The sequence below is a fragment of the Drosophila albomicans genome, chromosome 3 (assembly GCF_009650485.2).
Source record: "Drosophila albomicans strain 15112-1751.03 chromosome 3, ASM965048v2, whole genome shotgun sequence".
NCBI lineage: Eukaryota > Metazoa > Arthropoda > Insecta > Diptera > Drosophilidae > Drosophila > Drosophila albomicans.
In genome coordinates, this window is record NC_047629.2 from 10,732,874 (window position 1) to 10,756,585 (window position 23,712).

The 23,712-nt window shown below is 35.2% G+C and overlaps 6 protein-coding genes and 1 long non-coding RNA gene across 9 annotated transcripts; 5 read left to right on the forward strand and 2 right to left on the reverse strand.

The window, feature by feature from the left end:
• Positions 1-15: 15 nt before the first annotated feature.
• LOC117567295 (uncharacterized) lies at positions 16-2,565 on the forward strand. Its single transcript, XM_034247172.2, has 7 exons — positions 16-303; positions 493-661; positions 902-1,218; positions 1,283-1,468; positions 1,531-1,662; positions 1,724-1,846; positions 1,917-2,565. Exons 1-7 carry the CDS (start codon positions 121-123, stop codon positions 1,974-1,976), a joined length of 1,170 nt encoding a protein of 389 aa, XP_034103063.1. The 5' UTR covers positions 16-120; the 3' UTR covers positions 1,977-2,565.
• Positions 2,566-2,632: 67 nt separating this feature from the next.
• Positions 2,633-9,292, reverse strand: LOC117567294 (integrator complex subunit 1). Its single transcript, XM_034247171.2, has 3 exons — positions 7,855-9,292; positions 6,743-7,722; positions 2,633-6,645 (listed from the first exon to the last, which is right to left on the reverse strand). Exons 1-3 carry the CDS (start codon positions 9,212-9,214, stop codon positions 2,761-2,763), a joined length of 6,225 nt encoding a protein of 2,074 aa, XP_034103062.1. The 5' UTR covers positions 9,215-9,292; the 3' UTR covers positions 2,633-2,760.
• Positions 9,293-10,134: 842 nt separating this feature from the next.
• On the forward strand, positions 10,135-11,441 carry LOC117572735 (uncharacterized). The gene has a single exon (XM_034255811.2). It carries the CDS (start codon positions 10,235-10,237, stop codon positions 11,360-11,362), a length of 1,128 nt encoding a protein of 375 aa, XP_034111702.1. The 5' UTR covers positions 10,135-10,234; the 3' UTR covers positions 11,363-11,441.
• A 419-nt stretch (positions 11,442-11,860) lies between these two features.
• Positions 11,861-12,688, forward strand: LOC117572737 (probable protein BRICK1-B). Its single transcript, XM_034255813.2, has 2 exons — positions 11,861-12,057; positions 12,511-12,688. The coding sequence occupies exons 1-2, from the start codon at positions 11,937-11,939 to the stop codon at positions 12,618-12,620; spliced, it is 231 nt and encodes a 76-aa protein (XP_034111704.1). The 5' UTR covers positions 11,861-11,936; the 3' UTR covers positions 12,621-12,688.
• A 180-nt stretch (positions 12,689-12,868) lies between these two features.
• On the forward strand, positions 12,869-14,144 carry LOC117572738 (60S ribosomal protein L39). The gene is made up of 3 exons (XM_034255814.2): positions 12,869-12,978; positions 13,068-13,171; positions 14,013-14,144. The coding sequence occupies exons 1-3, from the start codon at positions 12,976-12,978 to the stop codon at positions 14,059-14,061; spliced, it is 156 nt and encodes a 51-aa protein (XP_034111705.1). The 5' UTR covers positions 12,869-12,975; the 3' UTR covers positions 14,062-14,144.
• Positions 14,145-14,744: 600 nt separating this feature from the next.
• LOC127565642 (uncharacterized) lies at positions 14,745-19,288 on the reverse strand. 2 transcript variants are annotated; one of them, XR_007954974.1, is made up of 3 exons: positions 19,107-19,288; positions 15,138-15,275; positions 14,745-15,067 (listed from the first exon to the last, which is right to left on the reverse strand). It is a non-coding gene; the product is annotated as an uncharacterized LOC127565642 (long non-coding RNA). The 2 variants fall into 2 exon arrangements; XR_007954973.1 differs by having other exon boundaries at positions 14,745-15,077.
• On the forward strand, positions 15,381-22,799 carry LOC117572734 (UDP-N-acetylglucosamine--peptide N-acetylglucosaminyltransferase 110 kDa subunit). 2 transcript variants are annotated; one of them, XM_034255808.2, is made up of 10 exons: positions 15,381-15,408; positions 15,490-15,791; positions 16,682-16,892; positions 16,976-17,159; positions 17,327-17,395; positions 17,466-17,662; positions 19,918-20,113; positions 20,176-21,907; positions 21,972-22,152; positions 22,209-22,799. In XM_034255808.2, the coding sequence occupies exons 2-10, from the start codon at positions 15,656-15,658 to the stop codon at positions 22,465-22,467; spliced, it is 3,165 nt and encodes a 1,054-aa protein (XP_034111699.1). In that variant the 5' UTR covers positions 15,381-15,408; positions 15,490-15,655; the 3' UTR covers positions 22,468-22,799. The 2 variants fall into 2 exon arrangements, with proteins under 2 accessions (XP_034111699.1, XP_034111700.1); XM_034255809.2 differs by having other exon boundaries at positions 15,384-15,429.
• Positions 22,800-23,712: the final 913 nt, after the last annotated feature.

The window sequence follows — 23,712 nt, forward strand, 5'->3', positions numbered from 1 at the left end:
CTTGAGTATATTCGATACCACCCTAGTCGCAATGTTCTTGCGCGTAGAAGTTGTTCTCGATGTGCGCTTATAAAAGTTTTTCTTAAGTGGACAAAAAATATTATTTAAATAAAACGCATTATGGACTGCCATCATCGTATTGAAGTGCCACTGCGGTCTGGTGGTGGCAAGAAGATGAAAAAACGACGAGAACTGGACGCTTTGATAGCACATTCCATTACAAAAAAAGGTTCCCACCGCACTATTCACTCACAGGACAAATTGCTGTCAGTATCCACGGATGACCCTGATGACTACACATGGGTAATGACAACACATGAGAATATTTAAATGTTCTTTTGAAATTGAATATTTAGATGTTAACGTTTGTGTGGTCGCAATTACACTTTTACTTATCTATGCTCATAAAAGTACTTATGAACATAAATATGTACATGTGTATATGAGTATGCATATGTATATTATATGTATGTGTGCTTTGTTTTGATTTAGATGAATGTTGAGGGCACTACCCGACGAGGTCATCGAAAAAAACTTTACTTTCGCAAGTGTGCTCCATTTCTGTTTGGGATAACTACAGCTTTATTTGTTGGTATACTGTACTGGCTTTACTTCGATTTAAGACAGCAAATTTCCGATTATCGTCAAAAAGTTGAAGAAGGTAAATATCACATTTTTTCTACACATATAGTATATGTACTGGTAAATGAAATACAAACAAGATTAAAGTCTTTTATCCCTTGTACATACTTATATTAAATGAATTTATAAAACCACTGTCAACACCAGCATAAAAATAGACTCGTTTCAATATTATATAACCACAACGACAATCACGTCTTCAATTAATCTTGCGTGTAATTAATATCTACCATATTGCTAACTCATTTAAATGTTTTAGTCTCTGCCATAAGCAAAATATTTCCGGATACACTCCAGCAGTGGCATGAAACAACATCATTCCTAATCAAGAACCAAACATTTGTAATCAACCAACTCAATGAATTGAATCAAAACGTTAACGTTTTAAATGGCAATTTAAGTAGTCTCCAAGAGACTGTTAAGGCCCAGAGAAATTATGGCCAGGACGAGAAACTTGTGGCCGACTTTGGAGCCAAGCTAGAGGCTGTTGTAACGGATATTGATGGTATTAAGGAACACTATAATAGATATGTCGAGCTACAGAAGGGCCTGCGATCCGATATGGAAATGATCAAGGTAAGACAATTGCTGTCAAACTTATGTATATTACAAATTATTGAACAATTTCCTATAATTTCAGGTCAACGTTAGTCAATTAGCAACGATTAAGGAAAGCGCTGCGCCAGCAAACTTTTCAAATGACGTCAACACGCTCAATCAAACGATGCAAAATGCATTGAAAAAGTTGGAAAGCGATCTTATGAATGTTAATAACACTCTTATCCAGTCAATAAAAATTATTAACGGCGAAATCGTGTCGCACAAGGTAAATATATCATATCACATATAATAGAATTCTCATTACGTCAGCAAAATATATGTTATCAGAATAAATTGGACGACTTGTTGGATCGCTCACAAAGTATAACGGCTCATGTAACCACATTAAGCAACAATTGGCAAGAGTTCCAGCAAAAAATAATAAGTGTCAACGAACAGCTGGATAAAATGAAAGGAAAGGTAATATGTGCACTTATAAATTTTCTTCAGCGTTTCATTGAATTAACTTTTTAATATTTAGTTGACGATAACCGATAACAAGAACCGTATGCTTTCGAATGCTATTGATCAGTTGATGTCGTTGTATAAGAAACCTGCTGACTCAACAACTCAATTGAACCAGGAAGATGCGACCAACAATGAGGTCACTCAAATCTTCATTTAATTTGTTTTTTATTTTTTAATAAATTAATTTATAATATTTTACATTGCAGATTGAAGTAACGACTCCGGCAAATTTAACGGTTAACGTCAGGGAATCATCAACGCGATAAGCTAAAAATATTTTAATTAAAGGAAAAAATCCTTTATGTACAGTTCTTATAATTCATAGAAGATAATTTTATTATCATCACATATTTTGCAAAATATTTAAACTTAGTAGCAAATACTTATATTAAATACGAAATTAAACATAACGATTGGCGATACGAAAAACGTTTGTTATAGTCATTAAATGTGAAAGTTGGTTAAGCTAAAGTTAATTTTATTTATAATAATTATACTTGTAATTTGCCCACTTTAAATCAATGTTTGTGATTCGCTTCTGTGCTTTTATTTCAAATAATAATATATTATCAACATGTAAAATATTATTTGCGAAAGAAACGTAAAATACTTTCCTTTTTGAATAATATTGCACCAAAGAAACAACAAAAATAAACCAATTTAATGGATACAATATACATTTATCATTCGCAAATATGATATGAATGTTTAGTTAATTAGTTTGTAAACCATTTTAACATAATATTTAAATAAATAAACACTAAGAGTGCAATAAATGTGAACTGTACCATCCATATAGCTGCACTCAAAGCCCGCCTAGAATTTAAGATAAATAAAAACATTTATGATTCAAATTCTGACCACAATACCTGTGTTTTAAATTTATTCAGATTTACTTAAATATAATATAAGAATTTTAAATTCTACAGCAAACAAGCTGGAAGTCAAAAAATACTCGATAGAGATAAAATTGTTTATTTACACATGCTAATGATAATACATTGTAGCAATATTCCTTATATTTCGTGTTTATCATAACAATCGAAAGAGTTAATAACCGTGTTGTACCACCAGTGTCTGCATGACTTTACGGATTTGATTGCTGGTATTAAGGCATGATTTGATGCCGAGAGAGAAAGCAACGGACAAAATTTCAACAGCGTGCTCCTGCAGCAATAAACAAATCTCCAACAAGTTATCTATGGCAGTAGCGGCCACCGAAGAATTCTCATCCCTTAAACATTGGATATATGCATTCAAGGTGCACTGGTTGATATCGGAATTACCCGGATTATGCTTAAGATGTCGTATTAAAATAATAAAAGCAATAGAACGGATTTGGGCGCTGGGCGAGAAAATTAAATCCAAAAGTCGTTCGAAGAGCTCATTGATGAAGACAAAACGTTTCGATGTTAAGCATTCCATTTCTTGTAAAGGTCCCAGGATCACATCTTCAATATGCGACTGCTTGATGACTTTAATCAAGTCTAGAAAATGAGGCGAGACATCGCTAAAGTTTGCTTTGTTATAGGAGCCCAAAGTAAGCACTGAAAAGGAGCCGCGGCCAACAACTTCCTGGGCATTTAGATTACCCTCCATGGAATCCAATTCACTAACCACTGCTTTGGGTTTCGTATCTGCATGCCCATCCAGTTCGTATTCAAATTTGACGTCCTCGTCATCAAGCTCTGAGGAATTATTCGACTTATGTTGCAGTAATGCAACTGCTTGGACCAAAGTTTGCAACTCAATCATTGATGTATACTTGACAGAGAGCTCTGATAGAATGCCCACATATTGCTCAATAAAAAGCAAAGCACTTGAAGGATTGCAATTAATGTAGGCCTGAAGAATTTGCACAAACTTGGCCAACATCTGGCATGCTTCCTTTACCGAACTGTGATGTTTAAAAAAGGTAAAGTAGCATGTAAGCGTCGTTTGAATCTCGTTCTTATATGTATCTTCGTATATAGTTGGTTGTAAGAGCTCCAATGTTCTCAGAATTTGGACAAAACGATGAAAATGATGCTCCTCTCTCAAAGCTTTCATGCTATTTTGTGCTCTCCCCTGCATAATGGACGACAAAACTCCTAAATGCCGCAGGAATAGTAAAGGATGCGACGCTGCCAGTTTGCGCAGTAAAAGTTCCGTATCCGTTGAAAGTGTTTCAAAGTCTTTTTTTGCAGTGAGGCTACCCAAGCAGGTGATTAAATTATTTGATATCTTATCAAATTGACAGCCTTTTAAGCTCTGCAATTTGTGCGTTTGTCCGACGGCGTTGCAAGACTTCAAGAACTTGATTCGAGGGTACATTATGTAAAGTTGTTGCAGAAGTTGATGTTTAAGCGCATCGGAAACCGAACTTTTCTCCACATATTCTACTACTTTAACCATTAGATCTTTGCGCTTTTCCGTTAGCTTAAAAAGTAAAGTCATTCGTGAACATAATTTAAAATCATAATTAGCTGTGGACAACTCTGAGATGCCCTCAAACAGAATAAAGTGTACAAATGGCTCCAGCTCCTTAGAATCCAATTTAAAAAACGAATTTGGTTGTACATTTTTAGACATGTACTTGTCTCTGCCTTTCCAAAGTTTGGGATTTGTTGTCAATGCCTCGAAATAGTTGAGCACGGTGCTGAAGTCCTTGTCATCTTTGTAATCCTTAAACAATGACTGCGCTATGCCCTCAATGGTATCCCAATTTGTTTGATGGTTAATCAGTGACAAAAGATAAAATCGAAATTCACTGCATGACTTGGAGAATAGGAATTTCTCTTTAAACAGCTTGGTCGAAACGATTTCAGGATCTGCCTCAGCGAGCCAGTCAATAAAAAGTCCATTTTTGAAGATTTTATAATATTGTCCTTGCTCGTTAAGGTTGGTGTTGCTTTCCCCCATCGGATACTCGAATCCACGCATCATTTCTCTAACGATTTTCTTGGTTTCCGGAAGCGAATGTTGTGCTTTGAATTTGCCAAAATGCAGTTGTTGTGAGCTCTGCAGCATAGCGGATAAGCTGTCGTTGAAGAGTTCATTTAAAAAGTCGTCTTTCACACTAGGTATTTTGTTTGGGCGACTTCGTATTATTGTATTGAAAGTTCCCTCAGTGAGACGATAAAAGTCTGGGTCCAATTTACAGCTGAAATAAGTTCTCAATATCGTGCAAGAGTCTCGTGTGGCATTGATGGAGCATTTGTGCTTCTTATCTTTGCGTTGATCCCAAGCGGGCTGATCTAAGACATTGTGTATGGTGTGTAGAACTTCCGAATTCAGCTTCGTCGGGCTGACTGCAATGTCTAGCATATTATGAACTACTTTACGCGTTTCCTTATTGGGAATTGCTCGCTGATCGGCTTTATCAAGAAGTATTGCCGATAACTCGCTGAATGTTGCGGCCTTATTAGGAAGTTCAGCTGAGATCGGTTGATATTCAGTGATGAGCAGATTCTCCTGAGTTTGTGTATTCAATTTGGGCAGATCGGGCACAGTTAGCGAATGCGAATGCAAATCCAGAGCTTGTACTGTGTAATGACCATTTTTAGCGCCTCGTGCTTGCTGTATCTCAATTAGCTGCGCCAAATATGCCTTGTTGAGTATGGCATTCTTGACCAAGTCAAACTGTTCCAAGACAGCCGTATCCAGCATCGCTAGCAGCTTGGACATGGAGTTTACAGGCGTGCCAAAGTTTTGCACAAAGAGCACAATTTGATCGGGCGTCAAATCATTTAAAGCTGCGTCAATCAGACGATCAACTGAAGACCGAATCATCTTAAGTTTTAGCCAATCTGGTAAAAGTTGAATTTGATCCTGCGGCATGTTGGGAAGGAAGGCAACAGGAGCTGGTCTGCCGGGAGGAAACCAATAATCCAGAATAGGTATGGACTCGGGCATGTTGCTGTTGGAGTAGGTTAGTAATATGATAAAGGCATGAATAATGTTAATGTGCAACGGAAGTTGGACGCCATCATCAAACTGAACCATTAACAAATCCGGATATTCGGTCCATTCGTAAGGCTCGTGAAATTCTCGGAGCTTAATGATATAATTGTTAAACACAACAAATAGGCATTTTAATGTTTGTATACGATTCTCATCGGGCTGCAAATCGTAATCCTCTTGCGAGATGATGATGTGTTGGAACATTGTGCTTCTCTCGACAATCAACTGCGCCATATCGATGACATGATCCAGCATTTCATTAACCGGATCGTTGAGCGTATGAGCCGTAATAAATTGTATGTATGCCATTATTAAATCGGGGCAATTTTCTACTTGGCAGGCAGCTCTTAATTGTGGAATAATAAAGGCTTTTGCCTCCATAAAGTGTGGAATTTGTTGAATCGATTTCAATAACCATTCGTGTTCATATCTTCCCGAATTGTTGAAGATAATCTTCAGACCTGCTAATGCAGCTACTCGCGACTGTTTCACAGTTGAAGACAACCGTCTAAATATATAGTCGAGTACTTCACAAACAATGTGGTTGTTATAGTTTGAGTCCATAATTAAATTTCTGATAAAGGTAACCAACTCGGCATCGCGGCTATTCTCCTCGTTAATGTTATGCGCATTAAAGAGCAAAAATTCACACAAGCACTGCACGGGAAGATGGCTAAAGTCTCCTTCGCTATTCTGGACTAGATCGGACAACCAAGGCATCGATTGTGTTGTGCCCTGTCGTTGTATAATGTCTAGCAACAGATCTGGCTTTCGACAACGGCAGAATAGATGTCCCAACTTGAATGTTTGATTGAGATACTTTAGTTGTTCTAATACCAAGTTGGGTACTTTTCGAGGTGTTCCCATAGGATCCATTAACATGAGCTGCGTTATTAAAATTGCATTTTCCTCGGTAATAACCGCATGAGGTGAGGTTTGCGCTGCCAAGTAGGTTTCAAATTGAAGAATGTGATCCCTTTCCACAGTAATTATCTGCAATTAGTTATTAATATTAGATTGTGAAGTGATAATGAATATTGAGATCAGAGTCTGCACGGCAATTAGTTATTGTCGTAAATAACGTACTCACCTGTAATTCATCCTTGTGAGGGACAACATTGTTAAATTGATTTGTAATACAAATTTCCATTAACATTTTCATAGTGGGATAATGGTCCCAGCAAAAGGCACCAAAAGATGAAGGATTGTGTGCAGAAATCATTAAAAGTATTAACCAAGCTTTCCAGTAGAATGCCATGATTGCCAGCTTTGGTGGCTCATAGTCCGATGGCAAGCGAATATTTTCCGGATGATGATATTCCGACATGCTAAATAGAAAATCGATAATGTCAAATTTGTTTGCTTGCACCGCAGGGAAATCAGTTGCTTTCATTCCCGATACACGTTTTATCACCAGTAACAAAATATCGAATGTGTTTGCGATGGAAAATGGAATATCCTTTGTGATACCTATCAAAATAATACGTAATAACGTTTCCTCGTGAATAGGAGTCTCTGAAATTATACGCAAAATTGCCGCCCTTTCGGGCTCTGATGGCCATTGATCACACCGCGAATATTGCTCTGCATTTTCAAGCAATAGCAACTTGTGCAGCGCTTGATTGTATTCATTGCCTTGAATTTTAAAAATATTTGGTACTGTTTCGTACATCCATGAAACGGCATCCAGTTGAATTTGGGACATTTGATTGTACAACTTGATCAGTGCTTGATTGTTCTTTACATCACGATTAGTCTTCAGCGATAAGCTGCCTTCGCGTGCCTGCGGCGTGGCCGATAGAAACATGCAGAGACATACGAGATCGACCATGGAGTGAAAGATGCGCTCTTTAAACTCAAAGTGCTCGATTTGTTGATTCAATTCGTCGCGTTCGCTTAAGAATGTTTTACAAAACTTGACAAGATTCACATCGAAGCGCAGCATGCGCACAAGTTCCCGCAGGAACACACGTAATGTCCTTAAGCAATCATCGCGTTGCAATACGAACTCCTGGTATATTTCCGCCAAATTGACGGCTGACTGGTCTGGCGAAGTTTGAAACATTGTAGCTGGAAAAAAAGAATAATTCAATTAATTACGTATTGTTTTGGGTGACGCATAATAAACAAAGTAATATTTAACTATGATAGTCTTGCTAACGAATTGATATCTTTAACAATTATAAAAGCTCTATTCCTTACCTAGCATGCCCATGTTGTTAGGATTTCTGGTGTTGGACAACTCATTTTGAACCACCAACTTCATGATAGTGCTGAGTATATCCGGCTGTAGGTGAATCATTTCCTTGAGACATGACATGTAGTGGTTGATAAGCGGTTTAGTTTTCAGGCGCATTTTAATTAAGACCAGCAGCACTTCGTTATCCTGTGTGCTTTTTCCTTTGATATTGAAGCAAATATATGACAATAATTGCTGGGCGAATTTGACAAGCTTGCCATTATGTATCCATAACTCGAGTCGCGAGATGCTCAGACAACGCACCTCAGCAATGCCCGACGTGGTGCATAGAAACTTGAGAAAGTTGCGTGTGTAATTATCCTGCTGCTGGCGTTTGTTCAGTTGATCACGTATTGCATCGCTAACCAATTTTTGCACAGTTGTATCAGAAAAACGCCGTTTAACTGTGCAAAGGTTATCGGTTGTTTGATCCACATCGCCTTGCATATACGGACTAGCATCAAGACTCTGTGTGGAATTGTCACCAGAATCGTCGTCGACAGTAACGTTGTCTCGATGCGCCTGACCTGAAGCAACTGTCGTGTTGGCATCCCATCGCAGCAGACTTAAATGAGGAGTCCGTGTGCCGAAAGTCGCACATATGTTTTTCACAAACGGTGCACAACAGTCGTTATCAGCCCAGAAGCGCTCATTGACAGCATCATCAATATAAGTGCGCAATAATACCTCCGGCCACTGCGATACATCGGCATATCCTCGAGTAAGCAGATTTGTGAGAATTATGTGTAGATTGACATTGTAGCGCATTTTCACATTTGACTCACGACGCAAAAACGATAAAAGTGCATACGTGACCACATCATTGTTGAAGTAATTCGGATGCACTTTTGCCAAGTACAAGAGTGTTAAATATGCAATATTGTCCATCTTTGGTCTAGATGAAAGAGACGTAGAGGTTGCTTGCCGAATAATGCCACAAATGAAACGAACAACCGCTTCATTGTCGTTCTGTTCAATTGCCGTGTATATGCTTTCAAGCACTGTGGCTAAATCACAGTCAACAGCTACTTGTTCCCAGACCTCATATTGGGCCACACCGCTGGTTGATGTTGTTGGTGTCGTGTCAGTAGTACCATCTTTGATATTCCCACGAAATCGTTTACTGGCATGACTGGTAAGTGCCGTAGGAGCCTCTCTTTTTCGATCGTTGGAATTAGAACTGCCGGGCATACCTTTGATTGGCAATATTTTCGATTTGGCGTCATCCCGAACAGCTTTTGTGCCGAGGGCGTATAGTTGTTCGCCTCCCATTAACGCCTTTTTTTGACCTCTATTCGAGGCATTCATTTTATTACGGTCCATATTGACAATGCTTAAAATGAGCTCATAATTTTAACAAAACATTCGGCTGTTGAAAATCAAAGTGACCGCAAATACAATATAAAAAAATACCACTTCATAATAGAGATGCAACTATCGCTACATTGATGTTCACGAAACAAAATAGAAATATTGAGGCAACCAAATGTTAAGAAACTTGCAGTTAATAAGTAAACAAATTAAATACAATTGGCTCTTGTTTATCAAGCGTTTTCTATGCACTAGTAGGAATTATTAAATGTTTTCTATATTTTTCTTTATATTATTAATTTCAAGACTATGATGTGTAAATGAATTTAAGATAACTATGTTGAAGTTTATAATCAAAACAATATTTTCTAGATACGTAATCTGAATATGTAAAAAAAATAACGTCAATAATTATACTAATCATATCAAAATTAATTCGAGTTTGAATTTTTGTCATAATTCATTGTTTTACTGATCAATGCACAAAAGAATAAATTGATGCAGACTTCATTTTTAACTAAATTTTGAAAAAAAAATCACAGCTTGCAAATAACTGTTAACCGTTTTTTTCTACGTTCTTCACGCGATAGCAATGCGGGATTAATATTATTCGATGCAGTATGAATTCGTATATAACAAAATGAATTTTATGATTATAAATAAACTGCAAAGGATTTAATTCATGCCTAATTGCTTCTAAAATTGTGATGTACAATTATATATTTTAATTTGTAATATTTTACTGATATATTATTATCTACGTCAATTATTAGATTCTTATGATTTTGTCAGAGTATACGCGAAATATGTTTCATTTTCATTGTAGCAAATTAGAAACAAATACTTTCTACAATTCCAGAAAAAAAAATAATTGAATAAGTAGTATTTTTTGGATTTGAGAAAAAAGTATATTTTTAAATAAAAGCTGCGGTCACACACTGTCTCTTAGTATAATATAGAGATATAATTTATGCCATACGAACGGATATTTGGCATCTATTATTAATCGTGGCGTTCGATTAGTAAACAAATATGGATTTCATTGACGACTTCATTGAGGAATACAAGAGCAACCCATGCTTGTGGAAAGCCGATTCAGTTGATTTTCGGAATCGAACCAGACGTCAAGAAGCATATATGAGGCTGATTGCAGTGGCAACTAAACATGGAGAACTGTACAATGTTGAAAGAACTAAGCAAAAGATTAACAATCTAAGGTGTGCATTTCGTCATCAGCTGCGCAAGTACAATGAAGTGAAGAAAAAAGGTGAAAAGTATGAACCGTACTGCCCGAAGCGGCGATACTTTGAATCTCTCATGTTTCTGAAGGACGAAGAAATCCCAGAGAAAAAATCAAAGCAGACTGATAATAATCTACCTTTACAACAACAAAGTACAGATAACAATGTCATGGTGCAGCAAGAAACATACGAAGAGTTTTCCGACGCCGAAAGCTTGCCGAAACAGCAGATGAAAAACAACGATACCCATACGCATAATAGCAAATTATCGCCCAGCACAAGCGCCAACGAATTCTGTGCCAATTTATTTGAGGAAGTCGAGGTGGATCCAATTATCAGTATTCAAACAGTTAATTCGAACAACAATCAGACCAATCAATCGGCAACAATAAAGGAGGTGGACGTTATATTGCCGGCAGACAACAGCAGCAGCAGCATTATATGCGACCGAAGAAAATCAGTAAATACCTCAACAAATAATGCTGCAAATGAAAAGTTAAATTTAGTAGAACAGCAAAATACAGTTGATGTGAATCGCGAAAAGCAGCTTTCAACCACCCGTCAAAAATATATAAAAACCAATAGGAAACGCTCATTATCGGGATCTTCGCAACTGTCAGACACAGATGCACCAATGGGAAAATGCAGAGCCGCCGGCATTTCTAATATTGACTTTGAGCGGTTGTTTCAATTGGCATTTAAAAATGCCGATAATCAATTGGACGATCACTTCACAAATTTTGGTAAAATCATTGCGCATAAATTGCGATCGATGGACAATGCACAAGCGATCTATGCGGAGAAAATCATTGCCGATGTTCTTTACCAGGGCCAGATGAAGATGTTATCGACATTAAGCATAACTCAGTTCTTAAGCGTAGATAATACAACAGTCTATGTAGAAAGTCATCCAAAATGATGATTCTTAAATGTAATGTTATAATTAATAATTAACTGAAATTATATACAAAATGTGCGATTTGACTACTTAAGTTTGCGCAATGCGTTGGAGTTTCCTTTTTTTCAACACATTCACGAGTTGGTTTTTTGGATAGAATAATCTGCTAACTAATAATCTATCCCCGTAATGCTCATAAACTGTTGATGTTTTCATTCCATCTTATTATCTGACTTCTAATCGGAGTAACTAAAGTATCTGTGTTGGTATCTGCTTTGCCATTTAAATTCGGCTAGAAGGTTTATTACACCCCTAATGTAAATAAAAGTTTCATGTTTTCTATGGATTTTTCTGAATAAATTTCAGTATAAATTTAAACATAATTTGTGGTAGGTAGTTTAGTATGCAATACATTTTTCAATGATTTTATTTTCTTAATTTAGCCGGTCGTTTTTTTTTTTTGACAAAATGTTGACATTGTGAAAGTTGTTGCAATATTTAGTACTTTTTCTTTTAATTTAAAACGGTCACATTATTGCACTTTCTGTAAACATTGAATTACCACAATACATAAACATATTAAAACAATATTAAAATGAGCGGAGCTCATCGAGAAGCTGTTCAAAAACAAATTCATCAGGATTGGGCAAACCGAGAATACATTGAAGTCATCACAGCAAGCATAAAAAGAATCACAGACTTTTTAAATTCATTTGGTAAGTGCAATTTCTGTCTACACCTAGTCATATACATATGTACATATTCATGTATATGTACATAACAATATCTATACATTTATGTATTTACATTTACATTTACATTTAATACATTTATGAACATTCATATGCATATAACTAGATGCATGACATCTTTTAGTGGTCATCGAAGTACCGGTGTCTTATAGTACAACATTGAAACTATGTACATACATCATTTGTCATTTTTAATTTTGGTGACGCCCAATCTAATCTGTCATTGTGTTTTGGAAGCAAACCAGTGTACTTTGTTGGGAAAGCAAATATTTACCATTTTAATTTCCAAATTATTTGCCAAAAACATACATTTAAAAGAAAGTATTCATTTTATTTTTTATTTCATTGTGTAAAAAAATTCCATAATTCCATAAAATTGTTATTCTTACGTCAAATTGGTTTATTAATTTTTTTCAGATATGTCCTGCCGATCACGATTAGCGGTGCTTAACGAGAAGCTTACAACTTTGGAACGACGTATAGATTATTTGGAAGCCTGTGTAACTCAAGGAGAAACGCTGACGTAAACTTATGATATGTAGAATTATGAATATTATATATTGCTACTTTTCTTATTAAAAAGACACAAAACATACATACTGAATTATTATTGGAGGAAGCTATTATTTTCGAATTTTGTAATAGTGGTAGCGAAGCAATTTTATAGTTTCAATATGTATTTAAAAATTACAAGCATAAATTAAAATTAGGAAATTGAATAGAAAAAATAAAAACACATAACTTTCGAAACTATCGATAGGCTTTGCTCCGATAATAACGCTAAAATATCTATGAAAAGTACTTCGCAATTATTGCCCATCTCTAGCTGTTGTCACAAACAAAACCCTCTTTCCGGTCTGGTTCTCGACTAAGGCGGGTGAAATGGTAAGAAAAATCTTTCATATTTTCCTCAATCTCTAATTAGTATTTCTATATAAACATGAAATAATATCGAATATATTTTTATTTTCTAGGCGGCACACAAATCGTTCCGTATTAAGCAAAAGCTTGCTAAAAAGTTAAAGCAGAACAGATCAGTTCCACAATGGGTTCGCTTGCGCACAGGCAATACCATTAGGTAAGTTGGGTGTTCTGCGTGGTTAATGATTATAAAATATTAATATTTTGATGTTGTTTCGCAATTGCAATTGTTGGCTGAAGTTTTAAAAGCCTTCCAGAAGTGTGTTCTTTCTGTAAAGTAGAGTTCGTGCAAGTGTCACTAGAGTACATAGAAATGTTTTCCGTTTTACGCGGGTGTTTGCCGACACGATTGTACGAAATGTTTTGTCCGGTGTTTTAATCGCAAATTAAGTGATGCCTCCTTCCGGTCTGGAATATATTGCAATTAGAATTTTAATGGCACAAGTGACAAAAATCTCAAGTTGGCCTAGAGGATTGACCTAAGTCTGCTTTAATGTCAGCTAAAAATATCACAACAGCAGTAGGCTGGCAACCCAAATACTGGCGAATGGGGGGTAACCACCATCCCCACCAAATGATTTCAGCAAACAAGCTCCAGTCGTCTAAATCATGAGCCAGTCATGTGTTAACCTGAGCCATGAACAATGTATTGGCCAACTTAAGACAGCTGCAGATGAAATTTAATCAATGTTGAGCGAGAGGCATCTCTGCTTTAACAATTCTAGATGCAATCGTAGTTGCAACTTGGGGAAAACTGTAGTTCAGAATATGAAATTGTGATAGTTATTGTTGTTACGTCTCAAAAGTTAAAACTGTTGATCACATATGTCTAGCAAACTCATTCTAAACTTCCAAAGAGGACTACTATTGTTTTCATAGGTGTATTGCAAATTGTTAGCCTGTTTCACGGCATCTCGTAGTAGGTCCTAGTTCAAATGTTTCCTTTCAATATGCATTATTGTCCACAATAATTAAAAAAAATTTTTTTTCGTTTTTAGGTACAACGCTAAGCGCCGTCACTGGAGACGTACCAAGTTGAAGCTGTAAGCTTGTGGACACAGTCTTTACAGTTGTTTTGATTTCCAAATATAACTGAGAATATGAAATAAAAATGCTTTTCTGAAAACAGAGTGTAAATTTTGTTTTATTTCGTGTCGTATTGGGTTTACAGTTTCAGAGATCCAATTGACAACGTAATGGTTGTGTGTTTAACTAAAGTTTTCGAAATGTTTGAAGAATGGATAGCCGAGAGCATGTACATATGTATGTATATGTCAAATCATCGCATGATTTGTTTGAATCTGTCGCAAAGTATTTTAAATTATATTTATTTACTACAAAATTTAACCACCCTCTATGACGTATTACTGCTCAATAGGTGTAAATTAGTCAAAATTATTTATATCAAACATGGCCCCCAATTGGGAAGTACTATACATAGTTCAGCAGTGTGACCTGACCCTCATGGTATATTATTTTTTGCGATATCAAAAAGTATTTTTTGACTAATGGCAAACAAGCATTATATCGACGACCATTTCGAACGCGGACACTGCCAACTTGTTTTAAGGAATTTTTAATGGTATTTATCAATTTTTGGATCATTTTATTTAAGGATGAAGCGGTTTAAGACGGAATAAATCTGTTCGGAATTATGACAAATTATCATCATGTGTGTATTTTTCCAAACATCATTTGACGAACACTATTGAAAACAATTTAAAGGCGGTTTCTGTGAACTAAAGAAATCCTTGGAAAACAATTTTTATAAATATCAACAATGGTCCCCAAATAATAGAAACATTTGGCAACAAAATGATATGTGTATATTATAGAATCAGTACAGTATAAATTGTTAAAAGTAAAACACTAGCGTCTTTTTATCAACGTTGGCATCGAAATTTTTAATATGACATTCAATTTATTTATGTATGCATGTTCATATGTTGAATGTACATTTAATTATACTTACGTATGTACGTACATATAACCTTCAAAAGTACGTAAAGCTAACGCCGAATATAGTAAAATTTTACACGTTAGCATCACGAAACTAAAAAATACTAGATAATATAGTAAAGAACACTTGTTAATGCATTTAAAGAAAAACCCAAATTACTTACCCACAATGGAAATATTAAATGGTTGGTTGGAATGGTTTTTAAAATAGCTTCTAAATTTGCTTCGATTTAATCAAACAGAGACAAAATCCTTCAAAAGTTGAGTCTTTTTACGCCCATTTTTCGTAAATTTTCCATACCCTATACAGAACAAATATAAGACGGTATATTTTGGTATATTCCAAGACGTAAAGAATAGCCGAATTGCGGTCACGCTGATTATCAATGAATGTAAGGTTATTATTTGTTGTAGCAGCTGGAGGAGATGTGAAGAGTTTGTTTTTGTTTTAAAATTGTTAGCCCTTTTTATAATTTTCTGTTGCTATTTATGAAATATGGTATATTGTATTTGCAGATAACAGATTGGTTCCTAAACTGTGAATCGAGTGAAAGTGTTTTTTTGCAGTGCCATTGCCATTGATTGTGATTTATTGATTTTAGACAAAAAGTTTTGAACATCGTCTATCAATCTTACATACATATATATATATCAAATTATATATGAGGAACCAACGGTAAAGATGCACGCTCAAGGACAGGGTCAACAGACGCAGCAGCACTCCTCGACACATTCCCTACTGCAGCAGCCACAAAATCATTTATCTAACAACAATGCAGTTGGAAAATCAAATGAAAATCCATCGCTGTCCTCTGTCGGTAAGCGGATTGATTACAAGTTTATATACACATGTACTTAGGTATATATCATTATGTGTGAATGTGCACTCATTTATATGTATGTGAACATCAATTCTTATTTACATACATATATATGTATGTATAATAATGCATACGCAAAAAACTATGGAAAATTCCATCAACTTATGTATGTGTACTTAAGTTTGTGTGTGAGAATATACAGTAAGTTAGAAAAGTATGTTGACCTTGTGACAAAAACCTTTATGTTTAATGAAATTTACAAAAGCTAAACCAAAATATGTATGTAATTTTTAGGGTTGTCATTATTGTTTTACAATCAATTATGCGACTGATAACGCTACGAGATAGTGCAAATGATTCACATCTTTGACGTTAATCAAATGTCAATTTAGTATCACTTCTACTATTGTGAAAAAAGGGCCATTTACTAACTAACACATTGATAACTAATTTATTATTTGTTTTAACCGGAAAACAAAAACATGCAATAAAGTCCCAAACCTGGCTGCTTAAAAAAATACTTTCCACTTTTTTACTTTTTTCTTTTCTTAAATCTAAGAATGAAAAAGTTTAAAAGATATGAAAAATAGTTTTAACGTAAATTTAGTCAGCATATTTTGGGGTAAAAATGGATTAAAAATATATTTGGATTATTTAATCCTAGATACTACGATGATTTAATCCTGATCTTTTCCAATGTAATAAAATTGAATTATTAAAAATTTAATAATTTAATGAGAAATAGTGTAAATATAAATTTTAGAAAGAAAACTTAGTTTTACAACCGTTTCAACTTTACAAAAGTTTATTCTTATTATGTATATTATACAAAACCAATGAACACTATAATTACATTAATTGAAAACTAAATTTTTTTCTGTTTGAAGGACTGCTGGAGTTGGCGCATCGTGAATATCAAGCTGTAGATTATGAGAATGCGGAAAAGCATTGTATGCAGTTATGGCGACAAGACAGCACCAACACCGGAGTGCTATTACTCTTATCATCAATTCATTTTCAATGTAGACGACTCGATAAATCCGCTCAATTTTCGACTTTGGCAATAAAACAAAATCCACTACTTGCAGAAGCATATAGGTGAGTTATTTCGATCATAGATTTGAATCATGTATTTGTACTCTTAAAAGTAATTTTAATTAACCGAATTCTCGTTTCATTAGCAATCTAGGAAATGTTTATAAGGAGCGAGGACAGCTGCAAGAAGCATTAGATAACTATCGTCGAGCTGTGCGCTTAAAGCCCGACTTTATCGATGGATATATTAACTTGGCAGCTGCTTTGGTTGCCGCTCGCGATATGGAGTCGGCAGTGCAAGCTTATATAACAGCATTGCAATATAATCCCGTAAGTACATAGATTATTTGTAACAAAATTTCAAATCTATAGTCGAGCGAAATGTTGTGTTAGTCTATTCTTTTTAGAAATTTTTAAAGTGTCCTAAGCAAATAACTCTGTAAATGATAGCTCTGTAAATGATTACAAATACTCAATACCTACAATCTTTGTTGCAGGACTTGTACTGTGTGCGCAGCGACTTGGGAAACCTGCTTAAAGCTCTAGGACGCTTAGAGGAAGCGAAGGTGTGTAATAGTTAATTTCATAGTTAAAGCGGCAAGAGTACAAGTCTTTAAACTATTATTATTTTTGTAGGCCTGTTACCTGAAGGCAATTGAAACCTGCCCAGGGTTTGCCGTCGCATGGAGCAATTTGGGCTGTGTGTTTAATGCGCAAGGCGAAATCTGGCTAGCTATTCATCATTTTGAAAAAGCTGTAACTCTCGATCCCAATTTCTTAGACGCATATATTAACTTAGGAAATGTGCTTAAAGAGGCCAGAATTTTTGACAGGTTTGTAAATTTTGCTGTTAAAAAAACAGTTGAACTGAAAGTTTTATGATTATTTTCTGTGGCCTGTTTATTTTTTTTTGTCAATACCAACTATATTACCCTGCTTTCTTTTAACCCATTACAAACACTTAGGAAGACTTTTATAAAGGACAAATATTATTAACTTATGCTTATGTCTCACTGCCAGTATCTATCTAAATCTCAGTGATTGTAGATGCTAGAGCTATTACATTTTTTGGGTCAAATAATAAATAATTTAAGAATTTAGACATACATACCTTGTGCGCTTAATATCAGGAGCGTTTCTTAATTATGGTGTGTTGGTTTAGAATAATTAAAACAAATATTTAAGAAACAATTGGAAGGTCCAAATAATTCATCTGAAGAAAGAGATTCTGCTTCCTCTTTTTTGGTACCTTGTCCAAATCAATTATTAGGAGAGCCAACCTGATCAATTGAATTTTCTTTAGCAGCTCAGCTTGATATGAAATTTTAGATAATCATTATAAGTTAGTTAATATAAAAGAAAACTTATTTCACAAACTGTTTATCATGGAAGTCGACGAGATATGCCTTGTGTTGCCTTGTGGCGCTTGCGACGCTTTCAAATTTTGGCAAAGATATGTGAGAGGCCAAATGGGAATGTGCAGGGTGCCTCGTATTGTTTATAAATTTCTTGTTTGTTTTCTTCGACTAAAAATGACATTGAAAATTGGTAAAAAAAAAAAATAAAAATTGACAAAATTTTTATTTTAGAGAATATATTGCTGTCATTGTATTTATTTGTTTTTTTTTTTTTAAATATTTAATTATTTACGTAATCTCTCCGTATTATAATTATACTATAGATTCTTGAGCACGCCTCGTACTTCACTCTAGGAAGTCTAAAAATATCTTTCTATGTTGGAACACCTTATATTATTGTTTCATATACATACATATATACTTCTATTGAGAATTTCCTTCACCAAAATTGTTGACCTCCAATGTAAAAGTTAATTGTTGTGTGCACACACACAAAAATATGCTCAGATGGATGCGATCTTTATTTTGTGATGTGCGTCATCTAATATTCGATACAAACATAATTAGAATTTGGCATAGTAAACATACACACATATAGTTTGAGCAAACATTTTCACGGTAAAGACATATGTATACCCTGGGAAAATATTAGCAATAAAAATCAGTTTATGTTGTTACCTTATTGATATACTCATGAAATAGTTAATCAAATTATAATAAAAAGCCTGCAAAGATCAAAACTGAAAAATTATTCCACCTATATACCTGATGTGTTTTGGCTACTTCAAAAATACTTACGACATTCTTCTGACACTTAATTTATTATTTACGTTTACAGGGTGTAGAAATGATCTTCAACGTAATTTTGTATAATTCAAATAATGGCATATGGTTTTTTTTTTTTTGGTGGGTGGCTTACCGAAGTCTTTATTTTGTTGTTGCGTTTAAAAGTCCAAGAAATTTGAAAGGCCTTATAATTTTAGAATCTGCTTAAATATTAACTGACTACAAATGCGTTCACACATTTGCTGTTTCCGAGTGTGTTCCTGAATGGAAAAGTTTGCGATGTATTTGAATATTGCAGTGCGAATATAGCATATATATATTTCTCTCATCATGGATTGCCAATGCGTAGTTGTTTATACAATTGTTCCCATTAGACTAAATCAACATTTTAACAAAAGTACAAATGGAAATCAAAATCCTTTACGTTATTTAAATTTCCTACGATTATGCTGGAAACGGTAAAGTATTTTATAAGTTGTTTGTTCAAATAATTTTAACTTTTTTTTATTAAGTATTCACATATTGTCTAAATTTAGTTGTATTAAAATATTTATGTCCTCGCTTGCTAGAGTATTTAATCGTCCGATTTAATTGTTAAACCAATATGTATTATTTTTGTTCTATGCAAGTGGCTATAAATAGATTGCAGAAAGATAAGTTCAAGTTTATGTTTGATGTTTATTTTATCAGGCCCCATTGCCATACCGCAACTTCCTTCAAGATAAGATACTGATTGCACTTGCAGGTTTTGTTTACGATATATTTATATAAGCAATAGGATGGGGAGAATAACAATTTATAATTTTACTTGCATACCTCTCGATTTTCAGGTTTTGAAACTGTGTTTTTCATAAAAGCTTTGCATTAGCTTTTTCCCTCTTTATGGCAAAAAATACTTATATTTAAATACTCGTCTTAAAAGGAGAAACGATTTTTAATTTTAGGGCTGTGGCTGCATATTTGCGAGCTCTAAATCTATCACCCAACAATGCTGTGGTTCATGGCAACCTGGCGTGTGTCTATTATGAGCAAGGCCTTATTGATTTGGCCATCGACACATACCGGCGAGCAATTGAACTGCAACCCAACTTTCCCGATGCTTATTGCAATCTGGCAAATGCGCTCAAAGAGAAAGGGCAGGTAAGAACAATATAATATAAACATCTAGAACAATAATTTCACGGTCTCTCTCTATTTATTAGGTCAAGGAAGCGGAAGATTGCTACAATACAGCTCTGCGACTTTGTGCCAACCATGCCGACTCACTTAACAATTTGGCAAACATTAAGCGTGAACAAGGATTCATTGAGGACGCCACGCGTCTTTATTTAAAAGCTCTTGAAGTGTTTCCCGATTTTGCTGCGGCACACTCGAATCTAGCATCGGTATTGCAACAACAAGGCAAACTGAAGGAGGCCCTCATGCATTACAAGGAAGCAATTCGCATTCAGCCCACGTTCGCCGATGCCTATTCCAATATGGGCAACACTTTAAAGGAATTGCAGGATGTCAGTGGTGCACTGCAATGTTATACGCGAGCTATTCAAATTAATCCGGCCTTTGCCGACGCGCACAGCAATTTGGCCAGCATTCATAAGGATTCGGGAAATATTCCCGAAGCCATACAATCTTATCGTACAGCACTCAAACTAAAACCAGACTTTCCCGATGCATATTGTAATCTGGCGCATTGTTTGCAAATTGTTTGCGATTGGACGGATTATGATGTTCGTATGAAGAAACTAGTGAGCATTGTAGCAGAGCAATTGGACAAAAATCGGTTGCCCTCGGTACATCCGCATCACTCAATGTTATATCCATTGACGCATGAATTCCGGCGCGCGATTGCCGCAAGACACGCAAATCTCTGCTTGGAAAAGGTGCATGTGCTGCACAAACAACCATATATTTTTGCTCGCGAATTGCCAAGTGACGGTCGCATCAAGATTGGCTATTTAAGCTCTGATTTTGGTAATCATCCTACCTCACATTTGATGCAATCGGTGCCAGGTTTGCATGATCGCTCCAAAGTTGAGATTTTCTGCTACGCCCTCAGTCCTGATGATGGTACAACGTTCCGGCATAAGATTAGCCGTGAAGCTGAACATTTTGTTGATCTTTCCGTCATGCCCTGCAATGGGAAAGCTGCTGATCAGATCTACAATGACGGCATCCACATTTTAGTGAACATGAATGGTTACACCAAGGGCGCACGAAATGAAATATTCGCATTGAGACCGGCCCCCATTCAAGTGATGTGGCTTGGCTATCCGGGCACAAGTGGTGCTAGTTTTATGGATTATATTATCACCGATGCTGTAACCAGTCCCATGGAATTGGCCAATCAGTACAGCGAGAAGCTTTCGTATATGCCTTACACGTACTTCATTGGCGATCACAAGCAAATGTTTCCGCATCTTAAAGAGCGTATCATTGTTTGCGACAAGCAGCAATCTTCCGTTGTCGATAATGTTGCCGTCATCAATGCCACGGACTTGTCACCTTTGGTTGAAAACACTGAAGTAAAGGAGATCAAAGAAGTCGTTGCAAATGCAAATAAACCGGTCGAAATTACACTTAAAGTGGCGGAGTTGCCAAGCACTACACAGATTGTGTCAATGATAGCTTCTGGTCAAGTGCAAACATCATTGAATGGTGTCGTCGTGCAAAATGGTTTGGCTACGACTCAGACAAACAATAAGGCAGCAACGGGAGAGGAGGTTCCACAAAATATTGTTATTACCACACGTCGTCAATATATGCTACCCGATGACGCTATAGTTTATTGTAATTTTAATCAACTTTATAAAATCGATCCCCAAACTCTGCAGTCCTGGGTGGTTATCTTAAAAAATGTACCGAAATCTGTGTTGTGGCTGCTTCGGTTTCCAGCGGTTGGCGAGCAAAATATTAAAAAGTCTGTCAGCGATTTGGGTAAGCTTAGCTTTAAACTAAATATGAAATCCTATTCGAAATCTAATAAATGTTATATTTTTAGGTATTTCTTCTGATCGAATTATATTCTCAAATGTGGCCGCCAAAGAAGAACACGTTCGCCGTGGTCAATTAGCTGATATTTGCTTAGATACTCCTCTGTGCAATGGCCATACAACATCAATGGACGTTCTATGGACGGGAACCCCAGTTGTTACCTTACCCGGCGAGACATTAGCTTCCAGGTATATACTTCTTCATTCTAAATTGATTATAGATATAATGTTCCTTCATATTACAGAGTTGCTGCATCTCAATTAGCTACGCTTGGTTGTCCAGAATTGATAGCGCGCAGCCGAGATGAATATCAAGACATCGCAATTCGCTTAGGAACGGATAGAGAATATTTAAAAGCTTTGCGAGCTAAAGTATGGAAAGCACGAGTCGACAGTCCACTGTTCGACTGTTCACAATATGCCAAAGGCTTAGAAAATCTGTTTTCGCGCATGTGGAAACGATTTCAAAGAAATGAACTACCCGATCACATTGCAGCAGAATAAAGTTTATAAACTTTGGAAGTGGAGCAAGCAGACTGGGAGAGTTGGAGAACTACGACTGGGGATGGGGAGGAGAGCGTATGCCTATTTAGTTTGAATTTCTGTGACATATATATATATGTATGTTTCATGTATACCTACAAAAAATATTTCTGTATAAGAAACAATTAAAGTGTAACTATTTACACGTATTCTTATTTTTGATCAATTTAACATGCTCTCATAAACATTTTGACCTTTTAAAATAAGACGTTACCTTGTATTAGAAACAAACAAAAAATAAATCGCTTAATATTGAACACAGCATCATCACATCAATCATATAAAATCAATAAGCTTTGTTTTTTTCTGTTTGATTTTTAATTTCCATTGTGAAAACAGGATTTGATTTGTTGAGGCCAGAAAATATCTCATGATAATGATACTATTATTATAAAGTTGCAGAGCACCAGCGTTGGAGCTAAAGTGAACCGCAAGTGCTGAGCGCATTGGGATCGCCTTAAATTTAGCAACATTTTTATTTTATTTTAATTTTCTCAATTCAAAAAGTGTGCATTCAAATAAGGTAAAGTGGATATAGTCAAATATGTACACGATAAAGCAATTTGTACTTATTATTGGATGAGCAACCAAAAGACGAAAGTTTGAATATTTTTATTTAAATGTTGCCATATTTTAGAAATATCTGCCACAAAAAAAAAAAAGAAATAAAATAAAACAAACAATGAAGTGCCATACTATCGATAACATAAATATGAAAAGAGAAGATTATGTAATAGCTAAAAATTGGCGCAACTATTTTTGAATTAGGTTTATACTTGAACAACTTAATCAGACTTACAGGCAACAACCTCATATTCCCGCTTTAATAATAATATAAAGTTAACTGTAGAATTTAATCAATTATTAATATTCATATTTTAATATTATTAATTTTCTTTAACAATATATATATATATTTACTAATTTATATATCTTTACATATATATTATTAGTATTTTTTGTTCTTATTTTTGCACATTGGGCCTCTGGCTATCCATCTGATTCAGTCAAATTAATCGGCGTAAAGCTGAATCAAATGGAGATTGTCAAATAAAGAAAATGATTTTTGGTAACTTACAAACACTCTTATTTGATCAATAATATAAAAAATTGTAAATGTACTAGGCGACAATAAATATAAATAGCAGTTCAATTTAACGAAATACACACTTAATTTATTAAATATATGGCAATATATCAAACATG

Coding starts and splice junctions, on each gene's coding strand:
- LOC117567295 (XM_034247172.2), top strand. CDS start 121: ATGGACTGCCATCATCGTATTGAAGTGCCACTGCGGTCTGGTGGTGGC. Junction 662..901: donor TCGTCAAAAAGTTGAAGAAG/GTAAATATCACA, acceptor TAAATGTTTTAG/TCTCTGCCATAAGCAAAATA. Junction 1,469..1,530: donor GCGAAATCGTGTCGCACAAG/GTAAATATATCA, acceptor ATATGTTATCAG/AATAAATTGGACGACTTGTT.
- LOC117567294 (XM_034247171.2), bottom strand. CDS start 9,214: ATGGACCGTAATAAAATGAATGCCTCGAATAGAGGTCAAAAAAAGGCG. Junction 7,723..7,854: donor TAACAACATGGGCATGCTAG/GTAAGGAATAGA, acceptor CTTTTTTTCCAG/CTACAATGTTTCAAACTTCG. Junction 6,646..6,742: donor CTCACAAGGATGAATTACAG/GTGAGTACGTTA, acceptor AACTAATTGCAG/ATAATTACTGTGGAAAGGGA.
- LOC117572735 (XM_034255811.2), top strand. CDS start 10,235: ATGGATTTCATTGACGACTTCATTGAGGAATACAAGAGCAACCCATGC.
- LOC117572737 (XM_034255813.2), top strand. CDS start 11,937: ATGAGCGGAGCTCATCGAGAAGCTGTTCAAAAACAAATTCATCAGGAT. Junction 12,058..12,510: donor AGACTTTTTAAATTCATTTG/GTAAGTGCAATT, acceptor AATTTTTTTCAG/ATATGTCCTGCCGATCACGA.
- LOC117572738 (XM_034255814.2), top strand. Junction 13,172..14,012: donor CGCACAGGCAATACCATTAG/GTAAGTTGGGTG, acceptor TTTCGTTTTTAG/GTACAACGCTAAGCGCCGTC.
- LOC117572734 (XM_034255808.2), top strand. CDS start 15,656: ATGCACGCTCAAGGACAGGGTCAACAGACGCAGCAGCACTCCTCGACA. Junction 15,792..16,681: donor TCCATCGCTGTCCTCTGTCG/GTAAGCGGATTG, acceptor TTCTGTTTGAAG/GACTGCTGGAGTTGGCGCAT. Junction 17,663..19,917: donor GAGGCCAGAATTTTTGACAG/GTTTGTAAATTT, acceptor TTTTAATTTTAG/GGCTGTGGCTGCATATTTGC.